Below are 23,007 nucleotides of genomic sequence, written 5' to 3'. Positions count from 1 at the left end.
TGTTTCTTACTGGAACTCATCCCCATTGTGTGTCATTGTGTGATGACCTGATGTTTTTTTTTCCTTTCTGTATTGACCTTTGTTGATTTAAAAACATCTAATTTCCTTATTGAAACTCTTCATACTTCTCTTAAACACGTCAAACAAGGTAGTGAGACCTCCGAGCAAACAGGGAACAATTTACATGACAATTAGTTAATGTACTGCCCATAAGATACGTGTAGATGGATAGGATAGATGTTTCAAAACATAAACTCAGCACTCAATCCACACACACAGATTATATCTAATTAACATTATCAACAGACTAACGCTCTGAATGTCAATAATTTATATTCAACAACCATCTGGTATTCAATAAAAGCCAAGCTAGTCTTTAAGGGAACTAGTGTGGTTGAAAGTACAGACACTGCCACATCCCTGATTATAACTGAAGCAAACTCACAATGAGAACTACAAAACATTGTTTTGAGAAAGTTTCAGTTTGTTCATCGTGATCCGATATAACTAGTGCGGTCCTGTACACACGCACACACACACACACCACTTCCTCATGTATACGTCTGTTCAATGCCACATCCCTGTTTCTAACTGAGGCTATTCTCTCTCACACACACACACACACACACACACACACACCTGAGTCAAAGTAAAAACCCACAAACCTTCACTCTACTGACTGAGGTAACAGTGATTTGAAGGGGTGAGGAAATATATCAGTATAATTCCAGTGAACAGTGATTGTGCTGTTGCAGTCCTGTGTCATGGTGAACATTATTAATGTGTGTCTTCTTCAAGGGGAACCTTCATTAATCGCCCTGCCAGCTGAATGGATCCATGTCTGCTCATGATGTAGATCAATTAAAAGCCGTTCCATTTGGATGCACTCGGTCGGGGGATTCCTAAAAGCCCCATTAGTTGAAGTTTGTAAAGTCAGTCTCCTCTTTTTCCCACTGTCTGTTTAATGCGACCCGTGCCTTTTCTCTCTTTATCCTGTCTAAATGAAATTATCTCCACAACTATAATTATTCACCGCTGTTCGCAGCCCTCGCACTTGCTCCATTGTTCTGAATAAACAGGAGAGAGAATAAGAGTTTTGGAGGCATTCACTGTCTTTAAGTGTAGCTGCAGCCATTCAGTTGTTGCTAGAGCAACTCGGTAATAAGGGAGAGGTTCACAGATTTAGGTACCATATTGTCTCTACTGACAAGATGGGCCGTGGGCCTATATTCAATTTACTTTTCAGCTTTTAAGAACTTTAAAAAATGAGACCAATCAATGAGCAAATCTTTAGAATGATGTCTTTTAAGTTCAATTATTAAAGAATTTATATAAATAGGAATAAGATAGAACACTTTATTTATAATGCTGCATTACTTTTTTGAAGCTATAGTGCATAGTTTCTGTCTCCCCCATGAAGAGTTCCAATTAATGACAACAAAACTGTTGGCGCGTCAACATGATAAAAGCCTTCCGTGACCACGCACAGCCCCCACCTCTCCTCCAGGCAGTTGCTAGTAGCCAAGGAGAACACGGAGGATTAAAAAAACATGATGGACTCTTCAGAAGAGGTAATTATTTTAACGACACAATCGTTTGAATATAACCATACTGAGAAATACAGAGAGAGTTGTGTGGAGCTGATAGTCTTAATTAGCTTCGTAGCAACTCATTTGGCAATGGCTTGAATGTAACGGACGTTCGTTATTATATCATAACGTTACGCACTAAAGCTTTAAGATGTCTTTGTAATCATTTCTAATTTGAAGACCCGAGTTGACACTCTTGATCCAGATGTATTCAAAAAGATGGAACTTCAGATAGTGATCGTCCCAAAACTTTGGAAATGAAGACTTCAAATGAAGTCAAACATTTGTAATGTGTAATCTGCATCTCAAAGACCTTCCTATGGGTCCAATCATCAGTCAATTGACTGATTGGTTCACTCTTGTGCTAAAAAGATTAGTTGAATTATTAATTATTCGATTGACAAAAAAACATTTTGAACTTTCAACTGATTAATCTGTTAAGTCCTTATCAAGCAAAACTTTTTAAAACTAGCAGACACTACCAAAAAAACACAATGAGAACATTAGCACAGATCCGACAAAGGTCTTTGTTATATTTTTACCTTGCAGTCATCAAGTAGAAAGGCCAGACATTCTCTGGACTAATGGTTGGACAAAAAAGCAATTTGAACCTGGATTGTGGAAAATTCTGATGGCCATTTTTCTCTATTTTGTCACATTTTAAAGACCCAACTACTAAAAAATGATTGCAGGATTGCTAATAATCATTAGTTGCATCCATAGTTCACTAACTTGGAAACTTTCAACATTTCTTCCATTCAGCTCATGCTGTGCTGTTACTATACCTTTGAGAGCATGTACATGACAGCATCAAAATCCAGGTCTCAAATATCAGAAAGAGGAATCATACATACTTGGGGTCTTTGACAAGGAGCCTTGCAATGAAGTCTTTGGCCAGGACGCTGGTGTTGCTGAAGAACTCCTCGTCGAATGTGTAGTCGACGGCCGACACGTTGGCCAGAGTCTCCTGCTTGTTGTCACCCAGGAAGGGAGATGCACCACTCAGACTGCACAAATGGAACAGAGGTTAACAATAAGGTTGTTGTGTTGTTCAGCAAAGAGTGATAATGAAAACAGTGCAGTCAAAAACCTGTTTTTAAATTGTGATAATCTGAACGACTGCAGTCTTTTTGACTGCATGTTTTAATCAACCCAACAACTTCAAAACCTCCAATCTGACCTATTTTAACAACAATAGTGTTGTCTCATCATCCTACTTGTCCCAGTGGGTCTTGTAATCAAGGAGGGAATAGTTTGGATTTTATTCAAACACTAACTCACCAGCCACTGATTAGCTCTGGCCCTTGAAACCAAAACAGAGACCTTACTACTTGTTGATGTTGGGAATGTGATTACAGAGCCGCGTAGCAACTAATGCTGACTCATTAGTCAAGCCTTGCTATCAAACTGAAGTATTTGGTGTGTAAAGGCTGTTTTATGCTTCTGCGTCAACTCCACGCCATAGCTACGGCGTCGTGACCCTTTCGGAGTTCTGCGTCGGGGTTGCTTTGCATCGTGGTGCATTTCACCGCCATAACGCTAGGGGGTGATAAGTCTGAGGTTATTTGCGAGGTGTCTGCCAGCCAGCTTATGTTATGTTAGCAAACAAACTTTAGCACAACTGCCCACAAAGTACTGCTTGCTGGCGAAGGGCTAATTTCAAAACGTTACTGACATATAGACACTTTACCATCATTGTAACCAAAATATGTCTGAGTTTATTTGCAAAGCTTATGCCAGTGAACTCCCCACAGTAGGCTGCTTGAAACACCGACTATCAACACACAGGACGAGTTGACCAATCACAGTCCTTTTGGTCTGCGTCGCCTCAACGCAAAGTTACACATTTTTTGAGTTGCACGTCGAGCTACAGCGGAGGGCTCAGAGAGGGGTTCGCAGTGACGCAGAGGGGTCTTCGGGGGTACGCCGTTGATTCGACGCAGAAGCATAAAACAGCCTTAGGTTGAACACCATCACAGGAAAGCCAGCGGGCACGGCTCTCGGTTACAATGAATATGTGAGGAGTTTGAGTGAAGTGCAGGAATTTTAACAGACTTTCACACCTCACAATTGAACGCACAACAGCAAAAATAAGCAGATGTAGGAAGAGGTCAAGACAAAACCATGTTTTTTATGGACAAACCAAGACACAGTACAGCACACACAGGCCTGGGCGGTCATGCATGGAAATGAAGGTCTCAGTCTCTTAGAGCTCAGGCATTTAAACCAAACACTGGTCCGTGACAGACCCTGGCCTTCCCGTCTCCATTGAAACCTGTCCAGCTCGTCAGCACCAGCCGCTAATTAACACGCCAGCTGGGAGAGACATGGAGGCGGTGCGGGTCAAGCTCAAGTTGAGTGGAAATGTATGAATTTGTCGACTGATAAGGCGCACCTGCTCATAACAAACACAAAGTAATTAAGGCAATAGTTCGCCTAGCCAGGCAGTAAAATCAACAGGAAAGTGTTAAGTCAGGATTCTGTGGCATCATTTTATCCACCAAAATGTTTCCCAAATGAGATTTAAAGATGCACTGTGAAACTGTCGGAACAAGCTGAAACACAAATTAGGACTCCAGCAGATCAGAAAGCTGGCTGATTCATCACATTCACCCAAATGATTTCAGCTTACATTATCTCAGAGAAATGAAGTCTTTCAAACTTAAAAAATGGAAACCGGTGTAGTATCTTTTCACTACTTTAGAGTTCCCTAATGGAGCTTTTTGTGCAGCTTTAATTACAGCGTAGCAATCCGGCCACCACTTATGCAGAATACTCCCATCAAGAGTCTGGAGATGCTCCCAAAAATCAGTGGTTTATTGAATTATTACAAGCTTTTGTTTCCCCTTGCGTTGTTTTTCCAATAGGAGATGAGCCGTAAGTGCACCTCACTGTTGATCGGCTGTGATAATAGGCAGTGAACAATCTATTTTTTACCTTGCCAGGCAGAGCTGTGACAGCTGTGTGGGTGGACAATAAAAATCAGGTGTGTATGTGTACAATATGTACGTGTCCATGGATGCATTTGTAAGAGTGTGTTCATGTAATGCTGAGACAAAATGATCTACATATTACTGTTTTAAAATGAAGTGTGTAATGTTTGCAGCTACTTATTGTGTAATAATGAGATAACACTTGTGTTGGCATTTACCTTTACTTTCCCTTTATATACCTCACTGTATTATGGTGAGGGCCCTCTACATGTTTGTGTGGGCAAAGGCACCTAACATGTAGTTGTGTGCACGCAGTTTGTGCTTTGTGTAGGTGTCTTCATGAAGATAAAAAGGTGTGTGGGAGCTCCGAAAACCTTGTAGCTGGATATGAAGAGTGGAGGACAGCATCGTCGAGAGCCATCGTCGTAGGCCGCCAAGGCCATGAACCTTTCTCTCGCTGTTGAATTAAACTGTGCTGACATGTCTGCACACGGCTGCTTCAAGAACACTCACTTACTCAATGAAAGCCCTTGGCTGTAGAGGTTGTTGCTGTAGATGTGTTGGTTGTTGTAAAGATCAATTGGTTAACTTAATCAGAAGCAAATTAGCCATACAGGTGAATATTTTAACATCTCTTGTTAGGACGGGGGGGAATATCTAATAAGGACTTTTTTTCTGAGGTCAAATCCTCTTCCTTCACTGCATAAAAGGCCGACAAGATTAAAGAAGACTGACCAGACCAGAGTCAGTTAGCTACAGAAGATTAACCTCTAGCAGCCTAGACATTTTTTAGAGTTCATTATTTTAGCTTTTTATTAGGGCTGTCAATCGATTAAAAAATGTAATCTAATTAATTACATACTCTGTGATTAATGAATCGCATACATAATTAACGGTGCCTGAACCGATACTTTTTAAGAAAGTAAAAAAAGAAAAAGAAAAAAAAGGGTACTAAACAACAGTTGGTGACATTAAAGAACGGCTTGTTTATTGCTAAGGCCATATGGTCAAAATGAAATGATTTAATAATAATGTATAACAATAACAATAACTAATTTCAGTAGTAAATTGCTGTTGAACCATCAGATGGGAAAAGGACATTTACAATAACTTCAAATGCACCACGAGGCTGTAGTTTACCAGTTTCATTGAATGCACCGTCTGTGTTGTTTCTCCGACGGCAGCTACAGATTGTCACATCCCGGTGTTGAATCCTCTACAGTAAAACACAGTCAAACTTTACACCGTTTAGCGTTAGCTGTCAGCATTGTAACCGTGTTTAATCCAGCTACTAGCTAGCGGTAGGCTAACGTTAGCTGCTGTTAAGTATAGTGTTAACTAGCGTCATGTGCAGCAGTGTTTGTGTTTCAGAGCATCAGAGAGAAGCGCAGACATATCAGTGGCACCAGATTTCAGTAGCCAGGGTTGGCAGGAAGAAGATTTTTACAAGTAAATGTTCCAATTATTGATCCAGGCAGAACATTCTCATCTCCCTCCTTCATTTTACAGTCCAATGGTGGCTAGAATGACTCCGGGTCAAACATCGATATGGAATGGATTAATCTGCATTATTTTTTTTTTAACGCGTTATTTTTTCTCAGATTAATTAATTGAAATGAACGCGTCATTTTGACAGCCCTACTTTTTATACAAAAAATAATCTGTGAATTTCTTAGTGTTTATTTTGCCGATTGAAGCTCAAACACTTTATGATTTAACCATCTATGTTTTGAAGTTAGTGTGATGGCTAGCACTAGTATAAATCAGTAAAAATAACGTAAAATGAAAAACATAGCCTTTTAAATCTTATATTGTGAGCCACCACATCCTTTTGGATACAATTCTGTTTGCATTGTATTAATAATATAAATCTGCAAAGTAAATGCTTTAAAAACAAAAAAGTACAATATTTGCGGAGTATTAAGTAGCATAAAAACATCTTAAAACTGTACTTAAGTACGGTAACATGAGTAACTTATTGTTCAAGGCAATAATGGCATATGACCAAAATGAATAGGTTAACTACAAACAAAACATTCCTGATTAATTTGAAAGTTAATAAATAGAACAATATGAAAAGAGAGTAAAACTCACATAGGGAATGAGAATGTGGTAAATAATGACTCACTGATTTTGGATATCTAATAAGAAACCAATATCAGTCTGATCAGCAAAACATCTCTTGAAATAAAATAAAACGTTCACATAGCTGCTGAAACAATATCACACTCTAGTGCACTCGAAATTGCAGTTACATTATTCAGGACAAACAGCGCTGTGACTGCTGAGTGGCCCAGCAAGTTCAATGTCAGAGAGGCCAAAGAGCAGCCAGTAACCTCTTTACGTCGTGACAAACATTCTGACTGACTGTCATGTTTAGTGAGTGACGACGCCCTGTGGTTTCTGACACACATTAGGTGAAGGTGGCTGTTGTAAAAACCCTGCGGTGATGCATGTTACCCATTCATACATGGTTCACATCAATTATCCATCATCACTGGTGACATTTGAGATACTTACAGGATGTACGTTATGACACCAACACTCCTAAGGAGAGGCAGGGAGAAAGAAAGAGAAATTAATTTGTGCATTTTGACAGCAGTGCATCATGCAAAACATACATTAACTTAACAGTAGCTGTTCTTCTGAAATAACGATCTCAAACAGCATATGTACACAATGCTCATTGTAGAGCAGATTGAGTTTTTGTTTACTCACCACATGTCTGCCTCCAGGCCCAAAGGTTCATAGTTGACTACTTCTGGAGCTGTGAGGCAAATGCACAAAACAGAAGATTACTATTCAGGTCAACACAACAGTGACACACACGCACGCATGCATGCATGCATGCACGCACGCACGCACGCACACACACACGCACATTTGCCTTGAATTTCAGATTGGCTAGGCCCGTTTTCCAGCATCAGCTATCCATTTTCAGATTTCTGCCACTTGATCTTTATTCGGACCATTTGACTGCTGCCACCCTGCTGAACTGGGAACAGGCCCTGGTTTTGGCTTGGATGATGCTGGTAGCGGGCACCAGCGTCAGGCAGGGGGAGACTGGGAGTGTTGGCGGCCGCCCCGGGCAAAAGGGGGTAGGTCAGGGGAGATGGGACAGAGCCACTGATGCGTCTATTAGTGTGTGTTTGTGCTGGCAAGAAGGAGCAGTTCTGATAATCTCCAGTCTATTATCAGGTCTCTCTCACTTAGTCCCTATGGCACATTTGGCACCTGCTCTCACAATACGCAACCCCCAGGATTAAAGCCAGGAAAACAGGATGGTGCAGTGAGTGTGTGTGTGTTTGTAGAGTAGAGAAAGGATGGAGGGTATATTTGCGCAAAGTTATCAGAGCAGAATCAGTTTGAACCACAAAACAAGAAAGGATAACGATTCTTCAATGACACAAACAAAAAAATACTGACCTACAAATTCTGGAGTTCCAAAAATGTTTTTAAAATCATTGCCAAAATCTATCTTGTGGGCCAGGCCGAAGTCAATGAGCTTGATGCGAGGGTGAGGCACTGAGCGGTTCAGCAGCATGATGTTCTCCGGCTAGTAAAAAAAGAAAAAGAGAGAGACAGTTAAAAAGGGGAGACAGGGAGGACAGATAGAGGACAGACAGAGACAGAGTGACATTCTGGACATTTTCATGAAGACCAAACTCTTTACTGATGCTTTCTTTTTCAAGCCGTTATTAGCATCCAGCTACTGTGCATCGTGATTTCAATGAGTAATAGGTATTATGCTCACTAATTAAAGGACGGAATGCTAATAAAAATTGCCCTAATTTATCAGCGTAGGACACAAACTAAGAGTAAACAAGGGTGCGAGCAGCAGAGTCAGACACAAAACCAGGAACAGGCTGGCAGGAAGGTACGCTCTTCATGGAAATCCGATGCAAAACACGAGTAAAAACATCTCGAGGAAGTGGGATAAAGGAAAGGACGGGAAAGATGTGCTTTGAGCAAAGCCAGACAACAGAAGCCCGACATTCCTAAGGACACAATGCCTCTTTTTAGACGAAGGCATCATTTCTCCAAAGCTCATCCTTTCAGCCTGACTAGGAGCTGAGCTTGCGGGTTTAGTCTGGGAAGAAACAAGAACAGATTGGCTGTGGGCAGCAGTGGCAACAGGAGGCGCTGAGAAAATACAATTAGACTCCAGTGCAGCTTGTTGGTTTACTGCTCTATAATTCTGGGATCAAGGAGAATTATATCAAACTGTTTTGGTTCTCCATCGGCATAATCTGAACACCTTAAATCCAGTGGTGGAATGTAACTAAGAACAACCAATCAAGTAATATCTTTCAGGTATTTGTAAATAAAAGTTTTTTTCCTTTTCATGTCACTTTCTACTTCTACTACACTACAATTCAAAGGTAAATATTGTACTTCAAAAATTGCAACTATTTTGATCATTGTTATTTTTTCATGCAAAAAATGTCACAAATGTCAAGATAGCTGCTATTTCTTTTAATAATTTTAATATAATCAATCAATGGAGAAAATAATACGCCGACTAATCCATAATGAAAATAATCATTAGTTGCAGGCCGATACAAAATAGTTAAAAATAACAGTAAAATGCTGCTTTTTTATCAAGGCATTTGTAATAATAATCTAATGATATACTATAGTATAACAGTTACAGGGGATATTTTTCTGCATTGTGTACTTTTAATACATATATTATGTATATTAGTTATATATATATTATATTTTAGTAAATTGCTCTGATTATACTTACTTATACCTGTAAATAGTATTTCTACAGTGTGGCGTTAGCACTTTTACTTTAGCACGGGACATGAATACTTCCTCCACTATCATGAGCAAAGTGGGAATTTCAGTGAAGCAGTGTGGCCACTTTTACTGCAAACTCAAGCAAAAACATGTTTCCCCACAGATCGGATTAGAGCATTAATCAGAGTATTAGTAAACACTGATACAGTAAAAAAATCAAAGTTTGGGGATTTTTACAAGCTGGGTCTTTCCAAGTGTTTTTCCATTTAAAAGAACAGCTGACTTTAAATCATTTTGGTCCTTTAGTTGAGACAAACTGCAGATAAGATGAGTCAGACATCTAGAATCGGCCCTGCCAAACATATAAAGCTCTTGAGCATAATAAGTACATTGATTGGCAACACCACTGTCTCTGTAGAACTGATTTGCCTCTAGCAAGAAAAATTATTTTCTGAAAACTGCTTTGTTCACATTTTAAACAATGCAATGTGCAATGGCATTTTAAAGAGGTCAGAGAGAACATTTGGGGTGCTTTTATTTCTGACCTTGAATGTCTACTACTGCTGTCATGGCATGGTTTTGGCTACACAAAATCCACATAAAAAGCCATACATATAGCTTTAAACTAAAATTGACAAAAAATGTTTTAAATTGTGTCAAACACAAGGAAAAAATAAAAGATGTTATCAGAATATGGGTGAACATTGCAAGTAAAGACACCGAACTTCCACCCTATGAAGTTGAATACTGCATTTTTTGCAGTAAGCATTTCAAGCAAACAAATTAAGTCCTAATCTCAGCCAATGTTAGACAGTGAATAACAGTAGCTGATAAGTGGAGCGGAGGCCTCAGTGGTTAGTAAAAGCTCTAGCATTGATCACAAGTGGCTGGCTGGCCACAGGTTATTATTTTCTGCAAACCTGCAAGCAGAATGTCCTGAACTCTGATTTATAATTTGTAAAGATTGTCCTGTAAGTGGAGGAGTCGGTCTGGACTGTTTATTCTGAAGACGCCATATATGCAGCCGTAAGTGGACAACTGATCAATGATATTGATTGAGATTTAAGTAAAGAACAACCACAACAATACACCAAACATCGAGGTAATGTCATGTTCAAAGAACCTCACGTACTGTATGGTGTGTTTGTGCTGTGAGTACACTATGACCCTTACTCTTTTCTTTTTAAACTACACACACTCCATAATAAAAAGGTGAGATTTAAAAAAAATAAGCCAAAACTGATTAGTCATGGTGATTAGCCTTAGATGCATTGGCTCAAAAAACATAGATACAAAGAGAAACTGATATAAAAGGAGAGGTTCAAAAGAGGCCAGCTGATATAAAAAAAAAAAAAAAAAAGAACCACATATTCACATAATGCTGCACATCCACTTCTCCGGTGAGTTGGCATTTTAGAAAATAGATGTGAACTACTCCAGGGGGGCTGAACAACAGGCAACACTTTACTGTGACCTCTGATAAGAGGAAAATATGGTGGTTTTTTTTTTTGTCTTTTCAAAGAAAATATCCAACATGTTGCATGAATGTAACGGTGTCATCATCTTTTGTGTGCAAAATGTTTTCGCGGAAATCTCACAATCCTCAGAAGAACTTCTTTTCTAAATTACGGTTTCGGTTTTCATTTTGAGGACGTTACCAATACTAATCACTTGTAAAGACTCATTTGAATATGTTGAACTGTCTGAAACAGAAGATCTACGCTTTTTTAAGATTTTTGTTTTCTGAGATCTTCCACAATATCTGACATATTCAAAACATCCTTTACATTAGTATGTAGTGTAAAATTGGGACAGATCTTAGGATTATAGTATGTTATCAGTGCGTACAATACAAGTTGGCGAAATGGACAATATCCTAAAAGACTTGCTGTACCGTTGCTTGCAATCCATGGCTGACAAAAGAAACCGGATTTCAGACAGAGATGATGTTGTCTGTCTTTAGTTGCTGCTGTACCTTAAGGTCAAAGTGAGCGATCTGTTTGGCGTGCAGGTAGCAGACTCCATCCAGGATCTGCTTGAGGAACTGAGTGGCTTCCTCCTCGCTCAGCGACTCCTTCTCTGCCAGAAAGTCAAAGAGCTCACCGCCGGCCACACTGGACGAGGAGAGAAAGAGATGGAGAGAGAGAATTAAATATGCAAGATCTCAGATCAGAGCCAGCTACAAATCCCTGCTTATCAGAGCTGAGCTGATGTAATCTAATCATCCTGGTGCATTAGAGCCCGACTAATTTACACATACCGAGTACATTTTAGCCAGCGCTGTTCTCATAAACTTCTTTAATGAAAGCTCTATTAAAAACAACAAAAGAGAGGATGTGGTAAAAGTAATACACCCCAGTGTTTGAGCTGAGTTTGTTTCATTTGAGTATTTAAAGTTGTACCATTATGTTATCTTAATATGAAGAAAAAGACATTGGAGGAATGATTATCGGGGTAAAAATGACATTAACAGGATAAAATAAAAGAAGAAGCAATAAATGAGTTCAAATGTGATCATTCACTAAATAATGAAACACACGTAGTTCTTATGTGAACAATACCGACCCAGATCTGGCTAGCTTTGAGCAAAAGAGATTCAACATTTTGTGATACAAAATCAACTCATGTTAATTCCTTTTTTTTTTGGCGTCTTGGCTATCTTATCAACATTTTAAATCATATCGTTTCTTATAAAATCACCTTTGATTTGTTCGTTTGTTGATACTGTTAGTATCCGCATCAGCATTGCTAACCACTACACACACACACACATTACCCTACATCATAAAGCATAGAGCACTTGAGCCTTTAGCACTAACGCCGGCTACACACTGGCTGTGTGGCGTGAGCGTGGCGTTTCTGTTGCGTGGCGGCTGCGTGGCGTTTTCTATGTCTTTGCACACCAGAAACGTGTCTGACGCGGCGCTGCTGCTGCTGCTGCTGCTGCTAGCCTTGTCTGTATACATGTATGTTCCCCATTGATAAATTGCACTCAAGCAGTAGTATACTTCATGTTAAACATAAATATATACTGATTTCATTACAGCAAAGACAACATCAGCAGTATTGACGGCAAAATAGGCTATAGAATATTTCGTTCTGTATTGACAGTTTTTAAATTACATTTATATCTGCATTTATGTCAAACCCTAGAGACTTTCAAACATCAACATGTCATTTATTAATATGTATTTGTGTCAAAATTACATATAAACATCTTTTCCTATTCTATTTTGAATGGAAACGTTTCCAACACACTTGCATGTCGCGTGAAAAATAGGCGTCGGTCCTATTTCTAGCACGCACGCGTTTTCGAGTCGCGCCCGAAACGTGTGTGTCGCGCAGGCAGTGCGCAAGCTCTAACCTGTTAACATGGGAGCCGAAATGAAAACGAAAACGGACACGCCACGCAGCTGACACGCTCACGCCACACACCCAGTGTGAAGCCGGCCTAAAAGAAGAAAAGACTTGCATTACCACCTCGCGGTTGTATGCCTCCACCAACCAGTCAAGTTGTAATCCAGGTCTTTACATCCAGGTCTGTCCAGACTCATATAATATATGTAATGAAGATTTTGAGGCAATTTAATAAAAGGTATTAAGTGGGGTTTTTTTTTAATCTTGCTGTTTTTTTTATTTTATTTTATTTGTTTCGAGAATAGGATGTGAGGTCACAATAACCTTGACTTTTGACCTCCAAAATCGAATCAGTTCATCGCCAAACTTGAAGATGACTGAGATGTTGCGTTCACAAGAATGGGCCAGACAACCCGAAAGGCTGCGGCCACGGAGACAGAGGAATAGAGAGAGCAGAGGATTTATCACGGTCACAGCATGATAACATGAGTGAAAGCCTGCAGCAAGGGGAAGTGTGAGGGAGAGAGCAGAAGAGAGAGGAATAGAGCAGATAACTGTAATTACAGCTATGCTTATCCAGTCGCTGAGCATTTACTCAGCCAATCCACACATACAAACATGCATTTGTCTTACAATATATGTGAGGAATTTAAGTTGCAGATAATAAATAAACAAATTTCATTTTAGAAGCCAATTCTCCATGTTACAGTTTTTATTACCACTTACCTTCCCAAATCTTTCTGCAGGAATATACCCTGCCCCCCGCCCCTCCCAACCCACCCACACACTCACAACTCCACCCTTTAGGGAGGAAACACCAGAACAGCTGCACAGCTGGGACCTCCACCACCTCCTCCTCCTCCCACCACACCCACATTATATCTCAGATGTTTATTTCATAATCTTGCTTCAGGAGTTAACAGGGTGTTTACACACAATCACAGACAGGAAAGAAGGTTTCTGCCCGAACATGTCACCTCTTCCTCTTTACATACGGGTTGGTCAATGTTTAAGGTCAGAAGGATAGTCACTGTCACAGTTGTATTTACCCAGGGTGCAGCAGGAGGAGAAGAGGATGTGGAGGACAAAGGGACACAACATGAAGCCAAATATTTTTAGCATCCACATATAACTTGTTGTTTTACCTGCCCAGGGCTGGAAAAATGTGCATCATGTCACCCTACCAGCTTTGAATGCTAATTGCAATGTATGTAGAAGCAGGAACAGTGTTCTGGTATTATAATTTTATATAATTAAATGCAACCGAATTTAAATGACTTTTAACTTTTCAAAGATTGTACATAAAAAAAGGCATTTAACCCCAAAATGTATCATCTCCTCAGTGGAATGCTCATATTATGCTCATTTTCAAGTCCATACTTGTATTTAGAGGTTGTACCAGAATAGGTTTACATGGTTTAATTTTCAAAAGATCATATTGTTGTTGTACTGCACATTGCTGCAGCTCCTCTTTTCACCCTGTGTGTTGAGCTCTCTGTTTTAGCTACAGAGTGAGACATCTTACTTCTGCTCCATCTTTGTTGGGAGTCGCACATGCACAGTACCTAGGTAAGGACTACTAGCTAATCAGAAGAAGAGTTTGAGGGCGTGCCACGCTAGCAGCTAGGTGAGCATTATAACGTGTGTTACAAAGTGACGAGTGTTCGTCACGGAAGTAAAGGCTGGACTACAATAGAGCTGTTTGGAGCAGTTTGTGAACAGTGGTTTCTGTTGGAGATGGTAAGTCCCTTTGGGGTGGACTTTGGGCTTTTTCACTTTGTAAACCTATTACATGCACAAAAAAGGAAAGGGAAAAACCCCAAAAGCTTAATATTAGCACTTTAATTAACCAGTTAAGACAAATTATCATAGTATTCAGCACGGTAAGTTGAAGTGTCAGACACTGTCACAACTCTTAGTCAAGCCCAATAGAAGATTGTCCAAGGAACAAGTTAATGAATCTCTCCACATTGTCTTCTTTAGTGTGAACTATGAGCAGTCATAGAGCATTACGGTATACGCTTAGTATTAACACTGAGTCATTGCCTTCCCACTGTTACTGTTAAATAAAATATGAACATGAACCCCGATTTTAAAGGGGTGATAGAAAGGTTATATAGGGTATTTCACACTGCTCCTTAAGGTCTCCTAATAGGGTATGTAACATTGGTTGGGCTGAAAATGGCCCGGGTGCTTTTCTATGCTCCCTAATGCAACCCTGTGAAATAACCCTAGACTGAAACAAGAGGTTTTCTCCCTTATATGGTATGCTCATGAATATTTAGATGAGCTGCGTGCTGATTGGTTGGTTTACAACAACGCAGTGTTGCTGCACATGGAGAGAGGGGAGGGGCTACTCCTCTCAGCATATGGCGCTGGCTCCTCTGCTCCTCAGGCTCAGTCACAGAACAGAAGAGAGAGTTGACTGTTTTGGCGGCCACAGGAGATAAAAATATCTCGCGTGCTTGACAATACTGGCGTCTTTTCTACAGAAAGTCGCCAGATTTGTCGCTAGTCGCTTTTGTGAAAAAAGTCTCTAAACTCATCAACTAATGTTACTGTACAAAGCACCAGAGACACAGTTTAGTCATCCTCCAGTGTGTCGCGCACACACACCAATGCAAAGTTTCGACACTTTCATTACAACTAGTTGTAACGTTACCCTTGGGACTTAAAAAAGCTCCACTTCCAGACAAGGATTCACAACTCGCGCTGTAGTTAGTTCAGTGTCTCAGCGCAGGGACATTTTGCAGAGAGTGAAGCACACAGAAAGAGAGCAGCACAATAGCAGCTACAGCAGCAGCTCCAACAGCAGCTCCAGCAGCAGCTCCAGCAGCGCACCGCCCATTGCAAGTCCTCTGCACCACGGCGTTAGATCCACAACTCCCGCTCCATTGCCCACGGCCCGTTTGGAAGTCTATCGGTAACGTTAACAGTATGCGACAGTGTGTGAATCTAATGATGCCCGCTACTGCGGCCCGCCGTACGGGTTGAGCAGAGGCTGCACAGTTTCACCAGCGGGCAGCGGCCACACACCAGGCCGCCGGATGGTGTTGCTAAGAACTTGCATATCAGACCGGCCCTCGCAGCCTCGAAACACTACCGGCCCACCTGGAAAAGTCCCGACTCTCCCGATTGCCACTCCGCAACTGGTTAAGTGTATTATTTACATTGCAACATAAATGAAAACATACTGTAAATTAATTTATTAATATCAGGGAACATGACTGCCACACTCTCAGTTACCCAGTAACTAGACCACCAACTACCGCTGACCTGATGGAGCTCCACGACCGGCAGCATGGTGCTCTGTACCCAGCGCACAGTCATCTTTTCTGGGGTAACTGAACCACTAACTACCACTTACCTGGAGCACCACGACCGGCGGCAGCTCGCGATGAAATGTGAAAAGTGTCAGCATTCCCTGTACAGTCTGGAACACTGCATTTACGACCGTGGTTCAGTTTCATTATCCTTGAAAAACTTCCAAACTTTCTTCTTTGTAATACCCTTGGAAGTGCAAAGCTCCAGCTAAACTAGTGTCTGACATCTACGTGACCTACATTCAGAAGACCAGCTGGTGGTCTGTAGCTATGTCAATTTTGGGGCGTGACAAAGGTACAGACCAGAGCCAATTAAGGTACAGCCACCGAGTTGACGTCAACTATTAGCTTCGCTGGGATTCGCCCCTTTTCAGAGGTAGTTTCAAATTGTGAGATTTGCAGAGGAAAGAGGTGTCAATGGGATTTTGAGGTTCTCTGTATGTCCATGTTACCCACTGAACTGTCGTTATTCAGCTATGATGAGGTAAACTCGGTTTTGCATTCTATCACCCCTTTAAAAGGCACTCAAAGAGTTTGGTTAGCTTTGATCCTGGGTTCATATTTTTAGTTAAGATTACTGGATCTTTGACAATTAGCAGTTCCATTACATGTCAATGTATAGAATGCTCAATTTTGGTCCTTTAAAACTGACTTTATCATCGTAAGAAAAGCAAGCTCCCTTCATTTCAACGATTCAGTGCAGTGGGGCTGCCTTAGCAGGACGCAACAATATACAGGGCTGTCGAGCACAAAAAAACAGTCCTGGCTAGTTTAACAGAGATCATACAGTACTGCAAAAAAAATTGTCTTCTACCAGTACACCTATAGTAACAAAATCACCTTGACGGACTGGTCAGGAAAACAAACTGCCATGTCTCCACAGACTGCAGAACAGAAGCCATGATATTAGATTATAGATAATTTCTTGAAGAAGTTTTTCTTGTTAAATGCTGAAGCTTCCTTTGAACCGTCACCTGCTTTATCTTTGATCGTGGATCTAACAGAACCATGTTTTTGTGAAGACTCCAAACTTTAACACAGACTTGTGCTATACTTAAACCCCGCTGTCACAAAACAGCTCGGGGAGTGTCACAAAAAGGGAGTCCTGTAAGAGGTTAATTACACACAAAAAAAAACTTTATTTAAATTGAACTTGACACAATTAAACGATGCAGCGTGGAAGTGAGCAATATCATCAGTGAGAGCAAAGCTTGAATGTGTGAGATACAGTATGTGTTGTGGAGGTGTTAGATGAAGCCAAACAACAGACAGGATGGATGCCAGCCAGAAGAGACGGAGAGCTAATGGGCCAGTTTTATACAGGCTTCAGGGTCCAGGCAGATCAGGTGAGACACATCACTGATGAGCCTACAAAGAACGACGTTTGAGTCAGCCCCAAACTCCATCAGTTGGGGGGGTGGTCAGCAACGGCTGTTGTGAGCACCATTGACCAACCAGCTGCTTCTACAATCTCATATAAGAGGTTATAACAGCTTGTATTCAGAACTAATCTGAACTGAAAAAAATGACACAAGGTCATAAATAATCAAATAACTTTCACAATAGAATAGAAAGTGTTCCATTACTCAGTGAAATAAAATGTTGTCTTGTTCCTGTTAACCTTTATTCTAGGAGAAGTGGCTCAGCATACTTGCTCTTTACAGCAGCTATGGTTATAATGACTTGCTTTAAAAAAGGGACCTGAACAGTAATTGGACTTTTCTCAGCAACATTTTCCCAGACATTTGATGTCCACTTCTTCATCGTCTGGGTTCATTCTGCCCACACAAAGACAAACTGATTTTATTAACTCAAAAGAAAAGATGATTGATGGATCCTTTCTGATGGGTTGAATGATACAGTTTCAGCAGCAGAATTATCAGACACTAAAAACTGTCTACTCTTAGGCAACTAGGGCTGGGTATCGTTCAAAAACGTTTGATACCAGTACTGATACCAATACCGTGACTTTGATACCGGTGCCTAAACGATTATTTTTCGATACCAATTTTATGAAACAAAAAAGAAATTACAATATTACACATTACGGCACAAATCTTTTTATTTCTTTTTCAGCTCCTAATACGTGCACCCTGTTTCGGTGCGTAATGAGTTTTTCTTGCCTGTCTCTGCGATGTGTAACATTAGACAGCCAATCAGTAGCATTATTAGATCTTGGTAGAAGCATGCTGCATGCTTATTGGCTCACTGTCGCTGATGAGATTTACTCCTCAGGTATTGAAATTGGGTATTGAATGATGAGGCATTTTTCGATACTTGATACTTCAGAGGCAATTCGGTCGGTGCCTTAAAAGTATTGAAATTGGTACCCAGCCCTAAAGGCAACTGTGTTAAACTGGATTAATTTACATACATCACCGTAGCTTTAAAATTGTAATAAGCTATTTTGTTTTCTGTGGTATTCCTGATGATGTACATCCTTTTTTCCCCCCCGCAGGTTTATCAACAGACTCACAAGCAATCCAATGCCACACCACTCCACAAAAACAGAATTTATCTTTTCTTATTGTCAATGATCTGAGGACGTTGATAACATTAGGGTGCAAGCATGCATTATTGCAACGTGCTATGTGGTTGGACTGATACACGTTGATAACATTAAGGTGCAAGCATGCATTATTGCAAAGTGCTATGTGGTTGGACTGATACATTTGAGTGATGACACACTGGACAATTTGCAGAAGCCGGCCAAATCATGTGAGCTTGGGTTTTAGCTGTAAGGTGGACCAAACTATGGAGGGATCATGTTTTTACTGTTTGAAACTGAAATCTAACAGCCCATAAAGTTGTGCATTAGCTGCAGTGAGGGTTCGTTCGTTTTGTGTTTTGGGAATGAGGAAACAATTCTACAAATGTTTGAGAGGAAGACATAAACAAGTTCATAAACAAGCCTGCATTGATAAATTCACAGTTGGTCTATATAGTACGGTGCTTTACAACCACTTATCAAGAACCTGATTATTTTGACTCTAAATTCCAATTCTGTGTTGTCTAAAACTTCATTAAAACAGCATAATAATAATAATAATAATAATACGGAGTACGGGGTGAGCAGGTCCCTTCTCAGGGCCATCCAATCTCTGTACGACCAAAGCGAGAGCTGTGTCCGGGTTCTCGGCAGTAAGTCGGACTCGTTTCAGGTGAGAGTTGGCCTCCGCCAGGGCTGCGCTTTGTCACCAATCCTGTTTGTAGTATTTATGGACAGGATATCGAGGCGTAGTCGGGGTGGAGAGGGGTTGCAGTTCGGTGGGCTGGGGATCTCATCGCTGCTTTTTGCAGATGATGTGGTCCTGATGGCATTATCGGCCTGTGACCTTCAGCACTCACCGGATCGGTTCGCAGCCGAGTGTGAAGCGGCTGGGATGAGGATCAGCACCTCTAAATCGGAGGCCATGGTTCTCAGCAGGAAACCGATGGCGTGCCTTCTCCAGGTAGGGAATGAGTCCTTACCCCAAGTGAAGGAGTTCAAGTACCTTGGGGTCTTGTTCGCGAGTGAGGGGACAATGGAGCGGGAGATTGGTCGGAGAATCGGCACAGCGGGTGCGGTATTACATTCAATTTATCGCACCGTTGTGACGAAAAGAGAGCTGAGCCAGAAGGCAAAGCTCTCAATCTACCGGTCAGTTTTTGTTCCTACCCTCACCTATGGTCATGAAGGCTGGGTCATGACCGAAGAACAAGATCCAGGGTACAAGCGGCCAAAATGGGTTTCCTCAGGAGGGTAGCTGGTGTCTCCCTTAGAGATAGGGGTGAGAAGCTCAGTTATCCGTGAGGAGCTCGGAGTAGAGCCGCTGCTCCTTTGCGTCAAAAGGAGCCAGTTGAGGTGGTTCGGGCATCTGGTAAGGATGCCCCCTGGGCGCCTCCCTAGGGAGGTGTTCCAGGCACGTCCAGCTGGGAGGAGGCCTCGGGGGAGACCCAGGACTAGGTGGAGGGATTATATCTCTAACCTGGCCTGGGAACGCCTCGGGATCCCCCAGTCGGAGCTGGTTAATGTGGCCCGGGAAAGGGAAGTTTGGGGTCCCCTGCTGGAGCTGCTACCCCCGCGACCCGACCCCGGATAAGCGGATGAAGATGGATGGATAATAATAATAATAATAATAATAATAATAATAATCACACATGCTGTACTGTAGTACTGTAGGCCCTGTAGAGCCCTGGACTGATTTTGTGGTTGTTATTTCTTCCTTGCAATTTAATCATATGCGATCACTAGTCAGGAATGTTGTCTGGCAACTGCAGCCCTCAACATTACACTCATTACTGCTGGCTGTAAGGTGACCTACTAACTGAGGTGTGCTCTATTCTGCGTTCATGTTTATTTGTTCTGAGTAAGTGGGTCAGCTGAATAATTGTAGTGTAAACTTGAATGCTCTTGCAGTGTTCAGCGTTCCACCTGAACTGGCAAAACCCGTCTAACTGGTGCTTAGTGATCTTAGCCACACGAACCCCTTCAGGTTACAGCTACAGACACAGTTAATCAATCTACCTTGCATACTGGTTACTATGAGGACTTGTAATGATTATTTTGAAATTTCATACTTTCAAGACCATAATGTTTTAATTTAATGCTGGGTTATCCTCTACTGATTTATGTGTCTCACTGTATTGGCAGATAATATCATTGATCCTTAATAACATTAGGTAAAAAGCAGAATGATGGCAACATGTCTTGTTTTGTCAAAATGTAGTCAGTGTTTTCCAATGCCTTTTATGCAAGTCATGGATTTCTTTCCCGATGTCGTTTTAGGAATCTTGTACTACCATTTTGTAAAGGGTTAATCTTATAACTTAAGAAATCAAAATGTGCCCAGTTGTGATGAGTATAGAACTTCTGTATAAAAGAAGAAGATAATGCAACTCACAGCTCCAGGATCAGGATGACCTCTGCCTTGTTTTCAAAGACCTCCTGCAGCGTGATGATGTTGGGGTGCTGGATCTCCTTCAGGATGTTCACCTCGCGCTCAATGTCATCCCTCGTCACCCCTCGTCGACTCGACTTGCTGCGCCGCTTCTTGATGGATTTCGCGGCGTAGTCCACACCCGTACCCCTGTGCCGACATCTTCGGACCACAGCAAACTGCCCACTAGTGAGGGAAGGAGAAGAAGAGATTGTCCAAAGGGGCCTATAAGCAACTCTTAAGCTCGCTCATTAACAACGTTATATATCGTTTTGTTTGATCCATACCAAAGAGGACCCTTTTGATGGAGCCAGGCTATCCGTTTCCCCATTTCCAGTCTTTATGCTAAGCTAAGCTAACTGGCTGCTGGCTACAGAATACAGTACGTAACTTATGGATATGAGGGTGGTATCAACTTTCTCATCTAATTCACGGCAAGAAAAGCAAACACCGTGGTAAATTCACTTTTTTGTCCAACAGCTAAATGGCTAGTGAATTTTCAAATTACCACGCAATAGATCACCATTGTTTTTTTGGCTGGTGAGTGAAGCAAATCTACCAGCCACTTGCATATTTTACCAGCATTTGTCTGGTGGATGGTGCGAATTTTGTACCCTCAAAGCAAATAAGTGTTTTTCAAAATGTCTAACTAAAACATAACACTTTAAAGCTACAAATTTAGCATAAACAAATAGGATCTCAACAAGACTGTGAGGAAATCCTGACTTACCATTATGTCATTTCGATAAACTATAGCAAAGATGCCAGAATTTGATGATAAATAACAAGAGGACAGTAGACAACACAGACAGATACATATAAATAAACAGATGTGGAACAGAAATAGACAGGAGTGAACTAATCAATCAGCTGAAAGGACACTATGTGTTTCATTTGTTCCCACAGGGTTCATCATAGTTCACTAATACATTAAAAAAGCAGCCACCCTGCTTTAAGCCGTATCTGCATCAGTTTCAATGTGGTAAACACAGACATGGGAGCCAAAAGGAGTGGGCGGGATAATAAGGCAATAAAACTGTTGATCAGGAACAGCTTCAATTAATAACCGGCTGATGCATCATGCCTGATGTCGCCTGGAAATAGCAACGAAAGCTGAATAAATAAGTATGTATTCCGATCCAAAACAGGGCGACATCAGGTCAAACTGTGGAGGTGTTTCAGGGACTTGCTCCATTTTTAAAACCCAATTCTTCGGTTACATAAAATGATAATCCATCTGGATTTTTTTCCTCTTTTGATCTGCAAATCTGCCTTTAATTTACAGAAAGAAAAGTGAGCCAAGTGAGAAAAAGAGAGACTTTGAGCATACGGTAGACAAAAAAAAATAAAAATCACCTGCCCTCACCCTCAGAAGCCCCTCATAATCAGTTTGACAACAGCGTGTAAATTATATCCAGGCAGCACAGCTCTCACCATCAGCAACACATTGATAAGAATCACAACATCAACACAGCTGACATCCAACATCCAAGCAGTAATCCTACACCCCACACACTCAACTATTTATAAGAAAACAAACAACCACCACCTTTATTGCTTATATAAAATGCATTACTCACTACAATTGAGTCCTGCACCTGCATCTAATCACACATATAATTGTAAACTATTTAGCAGGCTTCCTGAAGAACGTTTGTGGAATATGTTTGATTTCTATGATCCAAACTTTATGTGTAAATTATTTGCCAATCAACCTCGAGAAATGACCACATCCATTACTTTTCCAGACATTCAAAAAATAGGAACTATTGGTTGAATCTAAATGTTTCTAGCTGAAAAGTTGATTAATGGATTAGTAGATTGATACAAAAATCATCTGCAACAATTCGGATGGTTTCAATTCATGTCTTTTAAACCACAAACACCCAGAATTGACAGATTTTGACATTTTCAAATATTAATATTGTTTTCTTACTCTTCTGTGATAATAAACTGAATATTTGGGGTTTTAGACTGTTGGTTGAACAAAACAAGCAATTATGAAGCTGTTGACTTGGGCTTTTGGATATTGAGAGAGGCATTTTTCACTGTTTTCTGACATTTATTTAGACTCAACATGAAGCAGCAATATGACAAAATGTTAATGATAATAAAATAAAATCATAATGAGAAAGGAGAA

General features: G+C 40.8%; 1 protein-coding gene across 1 annotated transcript in view; it reads right to left on the bottom strand.

Annotated features, from left to right (window-relative positions):
- The window catches only part of dapk1 (death-associated protein kinase 1), a 92,547-nt gene that overhangs the window by 43,135 nt on the left and 26,405 nt on the right, over positions 1-23,007 (bottom strand). Inside the window, exons 3-8 of the mRNA XM_078251389.1 lie at positions 20,832-21,053; positions 11,244-11,382; positions 7,949-8,078; positions 7,241-7,289; positions 7,043-7,069; positions 2,444-2,596 (exon numbers count right to left, since the gene is read on the bottom strand). Of these exons, the coding sequence (XP_078107515.1) occupies positions 2,444-2,596; positions 7,043-7,069; positions 7,241-7,289; positions 7,949-8,078; positions 11,244-11,382; positions 20,832-21,053 (720 nt within the window). The remainder of the gene's footprint in view (positions 1-2,443; positions 2,597-7,042; positions 7,070-7,240; positions 7,290-7,948; positions 8,079-11,243; positions 11,383-20,831; positions 21,054-23,007) is intronic.

The sequence above is a fragment of the Sander vitreus genome, chromosome 5 (assembly GCF_031162955.1).
Source record: "Sander vitreus isolate 19-12246 chromosome 5, sanVit1, whole genome shotgun sequence".
NCBI classification, from domain to species: Eukaryota; Metazoa; Chordata; class Actinopteri; order Perciformes; family Percidae; genus Sander; species Sander vitreus.
Note: the sequence above shows the minus strand (reverse complement) of the source record. Positions and strands in the feature narration are given on the sequence as shown.